Raw genomic sequence first — 6,209 nt, forward strand, 5'->3', positions numbered from 1 at the left:
GCCCCTTGGACAGAGGTGCATTAAGATACTGAGGTTCACACATGTTTGGAGACCACTCCTCAGTTCATCATGCCTCTCTGAGTCCCTTCTCTTCTTTTTTGGGAGAGAGGAAGGCAGGCAGAATATGAAGATGTCCCGGGCTTGGGGAGCGCGTTGGTGAGCTGATTGATTTCGATGGGTGAAGGTCTCCTTAGAGGTTCCTGGTGTGCCTTTGAAAGAAAATACATTTTAACCACCAACAGTTTAGAAACATTCTTCAGATGATGAGTTAGTCATCATTAATCTGTGTGGGAACTCAGGAGCTGAGCACACGAGCTTTCCTCTGTTCACTCGCTTATTCAACAAATACACTGGCCTTCTGCCACATTCCGGGCGGGGTGGGAGGCACTAAGGATTCAGCAGTGACCTAGGTTGTGAACAGGCCCCTCTGGCACGTACACTGCAGAGGGGAGATACAGGTGCAACAAGGTGTTGTGGAAATAATTAAAATGGTGATATGATTAACTGTATTTTTCTCTATGTATGACATATCTCATACTAAAAATATTTTTTAAATGACTTCAGGACCAAATTAAGTTTGGGAAATGCTACAGGTTGACTATTCTTTGTCTTGGAGATTAGAGCATGTCAGCATTAATACAGGCATTGAGAAATCTTGAAGAGATTCAACTTGGTTTACTCTAACATTTTGCAAATTTATGTGGCCACGGACCCTTGTTTAGCTCTTGACGAAAATAAAATAGAAATGCTAGGAAGGAAAAACACAGGGCTACAATGAGAGCATATAACACAATGACCTGACTTGGTAAAGGAGATAGCTTCCCTGAGGAGGTGAGGTTTAAACTAGGGTCTTTGAGCCTCGGCTTCCCCACTTATAAAACGGGGAGAGTGAGCATTGCTCTGCCTGTTGTTTGCACAGGGCTGTGGGGAATATTTGATCTAGTCATCGATGGTCGATGCTGGATGGAGTTTCATAGGTGATTTGGCCTGAATCTCTCATTTTAGAAGAGAGGAAACCAAAGCTCAGAGAGGTGGAGTGACTCACCCAAGGCCCCACAGCAAAGTAGTTGTAGTCCTGGGGCTAGAACCAAGGATTCATGATGTCCAGTCCAGTGCTTATTATTTTGGTTCCTTAAAGCCTTTTAAATTTTTGTAAAATGATAGAACCACCATACAGATAGGTTAGAAAAATAAGGGGGGAAATCACCCATATAAGAGCACAGGAAACCAGTAACCCAGGTATGCAGTTTAGAGGTTAAGTAGTGAGTCAGGGCATGGACCCAGACTGCCGGCATTCACATCCCAGCTCCACCTCTTTGGTTGGGCTCTGTGCCTCAGTCTCCTCATCTGGCAATAATATGAGTGCCTTCCTTATAAGGCACTATTATGGCTCAATATGTCTAAAATGCTTAGAACTCTGCTTAGACAATGCCTAGCACTTAGTGAGTGAATAATATTTGTCATTATTTTTGTCATGAAGTTTCAATACCAGAGAACATAATTTTTTAAATTCTTTTTTTCTCACATAACATTTATCATAAGACGTTTCCTCTTCGACTGCATGGAGTGGCTGTGTCACGACTTCTGCTTGCCCTATTTGGTCAGACATTCGTTTGATATTACATATATTTAAAAAATGCCACAGTGGACATCTTTGGTCATGAAGCTTTGGCTTTTGTCTGATTTTCTCAATGACCCAGGAATGGATTTGTAGGGTAAAGTAGGTTTCCCACTGGCCCTCCTGGTCGAATCCGGAGGGGGCTTGTGAGGCAAACAGCCTGCAGGACCAGTTCGTACCTGAGGAAAGGACACAGATTAATGTGGGTTTCCTCATTCACTCAGGACTTACTGGGGGTGCTCTGTGTATCAGGCTAGGCACTCCCTGCAAATGAAAAGAGACGGCTGTTGGTTTCAGAAAATGGGTGGGGAGAGCAGATCACCCCCTTCCTTACTGCAGCTGCCCTAGAATCCCAGGCAGTAGAGATCGTGTGGTGTGGTCCAACACTCGTTGGGGAACAAGTGGGGAAACCGAGGCAGGCCGAGAAGTAACAGATTCACACAAGGTCGTTTGGCTGGTCAGGAGCAGAACCAGAACTGGAAGCTACATCCAGTACTCTTTTCACTGCACAGTTCCTTCTCTGTTTGTTCATTCATTCACTCACTTGCTGACTCGCTCAGGAACATGTGGTAGGGAGAGCATGGACTTTTTATGGCAGATACCCTGGATTCCTGATTTCCAGTCTCAGCTTGGCCTCTGTGTGACCTTGGGCAAATGACTTCACCTCTCTGAACCTCTCTGTCTTTAAATCTATAAAATGGTGATAATTTACCATGGAGATCACCTGTGACTGTGCATATTAGAGGCATGACGCTTGGCACTATAGTAAGAGTCCCTAAATGTCATGTTATTCTTACTATTAACTCAATGCATATTACTCATTCTTAATCTTTGCCGGTCCCTGTGCCATGTCCCCAGGGTCATGAAGATGACTCAGACAGGGTCCCTGTCTCAACCACCACCCGGGAGGGGACTTTTTGAAATACCTGGGAGAAAATTCTGGTGAAGTCCCGCTTAAGGTGAAAAACAAACCCAACACAAAACCCCACAGCAGCTGCCTTTTACCTTGTTTCCCCGAAAATAAGACTTAGCCGGGTCTTATAGTAAAATAAGACCGGGTCTCATGTTAATTTTTGCTCCAAAAGACGCATTAGAGCTGATTGTCCGGCTAGGTCTTATTTTCGGGGAAACATGGTAGTTAAGTTGTTGATTTTCATCCACCAGACCTGGTACTTCAGACCCAGTAAAGCAGAGAGGCACTTGTGGAAGATGGTGTTATTGTTTACAAGCCACTGTTAGGGGCAACAATGGAGAAAGAGCAAACAGCTGGCAGTTAACTGGTTCTAGTCCTTCTCAAGGGTTTGGCACCTCGGACCCATGAGCCATGAGCCACCCCTGGGGCTCCCTTCTCCAGCTGCTGCTTGGACAGATAGACACCAGGCCAGGACAGTGGCAAAGGGTGGCACCAAGTCTCCAGCTTTCCTAATCCAACCAGCCATAAAACTGGGGAAGTCACCTCTCTCTGAAGGCCTCTGGGGCTTTCTCCATCCATTTTCTCCATCAGTCATTCCCTGGGCCAGCTGGACACAGAGTCTCACCCCGATAGATTTCTGCAGGCTCGACAGGGAAGAATCTTCCACCCCAAGAAGAGCATGTGGAGGATGGTTTAGAAGCACGGGACTTACTTGCAGGCCTCCAGAAGAGGTGATGGGCTTGCTTTGGGCACAAGGCCAGGGAAAATGTGCTTTCTTCCTGGGAAGATCCAGCATGCTGGAGAGAGTTTTGTTTCCTGGCTTCACAGGGTCTGTGTCTCCCTTCTCACTATGGGATTCTCACGGCTGTGCTTTTAATTGAGCCCAAAGTGTATCGGGCCACCAAAAGGGCGGTGTGAAGCCACAGGCCCCAGTAGTTGGGGGTGGTTCCCAGGGGAGAGGAAGGCCAGGCGTTGGCCCTTCCCACCCCTGTCTGAGACACTGGAAAGACAGGCAGATGGAGGCACATCTGGAAATTCGCAACTGGACACCCGAGAATCTGCAGAATCCTCCAAGGCCCTGTGTTTTATGGGGAGGCTTCTGGCGGGTGTTTTCCTCACGCACAGGGAAGTGAGGGGCCCTGCCTTTCGGGCTTCTTTCTTTGGGAGATACAGCCCCCTTTCTACCCCCATTCTCCACAATGACCTAGATTTCTTAGGCCTTTCCCAAAGTATTTTGAGGATCTTTGGGTACAGCCAGATCTCTCTGTGCAGTTAGATAGGAGGGCATTCTGGGGAGGGGGGTTGTGTGGATGAATTTCTCTGCTCATCTTCACGAGTGTGTAAAGGCTCATGTGCAAAGGTGTGGGTGTGGATGCGTGTATGTGTCTGCGCCACAGGAAAATGAAAGTAAACCCTTATTCTGTCTTTGTGGTATTCTTTTCATACTCAATTCAGTTCCAACTGTGCAACCCATCCCACCTCCCTCAAAAGCAATACTGGGACATGGCAGATTGGGAGAGGAAATCTACAGGTCACAGCTTCCTTGGCTTTGCTCTGCCCTGGCAGCTGTTCCCACTCGGCCCATCCAGCCCTGAGACTGGAAACCAGTGTTCCAGGATTCCAGTCCTCTCCAGCTGATGGTGGGGAGTAGGATCAGTGTCTTTCTTCCTCTTAGTAACTCTTTATTGACTGATTCCTGTGTTCTTTACACTATTCTAGTATTTCCCAGACTTAGTGACCATGAAACACTTTAAAGATTGTACCAACAAGAACTTGTGGGATCTATTATTGCGTGCTAAAGGCGAATGCTGAAAAAGTGAATCTCTCAACCACTGAGAAAAACAATCAAGATTTGGTTTGCATGAATCTTCCAGAACCGCGCAGTCCAAAAGAAATGCAACATGACCACATACGTAATTTTACATTTAAAATTTTCTAGTAGCCACATTAAAAAAGCAAAACGAAATTGGTAAAATTAATTTTAGGAATAGAGTTTTAGTCCAATATATCCAAAAGATTATCATTTTGACATGTAATCTGCATAAAAATTATTATTGAGATATTCTGCCTTCCTTTTTTTCATACTAAACCTTCAAATCAGTTGTGTGTTTTCATCTAGCGACTAGCCACATTTGGGCTAATCCCATGTCAAGTGCTTACTAGCCACATGTGAGCAGTGGCTGCGATATTGGAGAGGGTGGCTCAGCTCTGGAACCTTCTAACAGAAAGGGAAACCCAGTAATAGCCAATGAAAAAAAAGGACATTTTTATTTTCTTAAGAACAAAATATTGTCAGCCCATCTTTTCGTTCATTATCCCCGCCCCCCCACCCCCATCCCCCTGCAAAACACTGATTAGCATCTCTGAGTTAAACAGTCCACGGAATGCTCCGCTCGCTCAGCCCTGCTCACCTCCCTGCCTGCCTTTCCCTAACCAGCCCTTCCCTCTCGCCCCACACAGGTCTGGTTTCAGAATGCCCGGGCCAAGTTCAGGCGCAACCTCTTACGGCAGGAAAACACCGGCGTGGACAAGTCCACGGAGGCGGCACTGCAGACGGGGACGCCATCGGGGCCAGCCTCGGAGCTCTCCAATGCCTCGCTCAGCCCCTCCAGCACTCCCACCACCCTCACAGACTTGACTAGTCCCACCCTGCCAACTGTGACGTCCGTCTTAACTTCTGTGCCTGGCAACCTGGAGGGCCATGAGCCTCACAGTCCCTCACAAACGACTCTTACCAACCTTTTCTAATGACTTGCGCCTCCCCCTCCCCCTTGCCCCACAATTTCTTTAAAAAAGAAATTATCTTTAGTTGAATTCCAAGTGTATTTTAAAATAGAGGCTTTGAGCAACTAACTAACCACGTTTTAGGATCTCGCCCGGAAACAGAGGAAGAAAATAATTGCGTGTCCAGCTAATGCAGTGGTGTGGACTGAGGAATTCCTTGGAAGACCTATCTGCGACACAACATTTGTGTCCCTGTACAGTTTTGGGGACTGAGCGAGGAAAAACAACAAATAATTTAAGTTGGCTAGAGCTTCTGTATTTTCAAAGACTGCCACGTGCCTTAGGAATACTGTTTTATCTCCATACTTTGGACGACTTGTTCATTTTTCTCTCCCTCTTTTTCTCTCTGTATATTTATGATCAGAGCAAAAATGTAAAAAAAAAAAAAAGTTTGTTACTTTGAATAGTCCTAAAAAGAAAAAAAAAAGGAAAAATCAAACCCCCTCCAACGGTCACTTCATTGTTTTAGAATTTTAAGGTGGAAGTCTGTTCGAATATCAGAATTTGTAAAATCTAACCAGTAATAAAACCACTTATTGAAACTAGCTGGTGCCACTGTTGTTTAGTTGGGTGTGAAATGCATAGGACTTAAGAATCGTGCTGAAGCCTAGAGATAAATTCCAGGGCCTGCCTTATTTATCTATAGTATTTATTTATAATACTTTATACATATTTATTTATGATATTCATGCGGCCCCTCTTCTGTGCCAGGCTTTGGGCTGCTCGTTGAGATCCAGAGATGAAGTCTATACAGTCCTACCCTCAAGCAATTTAGAGTGGAGGCAGAGACAGAAAAGAGATAATATTAACACGGCATGAATATGTGCTAAGGTATGTAAACAAAATACCATTAATTCTTTCATCTGTTCTTTCAAATATTAAATAGGGATACCT

The 6,209-nt window shown here is 45.4% G+C and overlaps 1 protein-coding gene across 2 annotated transcripts in view; it reads left to right on the forward strand.

Annotated features, from left to right (window-relative positions):
- LHX2 (LIM homeobox 2) overlaps nucleotides 1-5,860 on the forward strand; it is a 31,120-nt gene extending 25,260 nt beyond the window's left edge. For both annotated transcript variants that reach the window (XM_081067042.1, XM_081067041.1), the window contains one exon: nucleotides 4,992-5,860. In XM_081067042.1, coding sequence (XP_080923168.1) covers nucleotides 4,992-5,279 — 288 coding nt within the window. In that variant the 3' untranslated portion in view covers nucleotides 5,280-5,860. The remainder of the gene's footprint in view (nucleotides 1-4,991) is intronic.
- The last annotated feature ends 349 nt before the right edge of the window (nucleotides 5,861-6,209 follow it).

This window comes from Rhinolophus hipposideros (genome assembly GCF_964194185.1).
Source record: "Rhinolophus hipposideros genome assembly, chromosome: 11".
NCBI classification, from domain to species: domain Eukaryota; kingdom Metazoa; phylum Chordata; class Mammalia; order Chiroptera; family Rhinolophidae; genus Rhinolophus; species Rhinolophus hipposideros.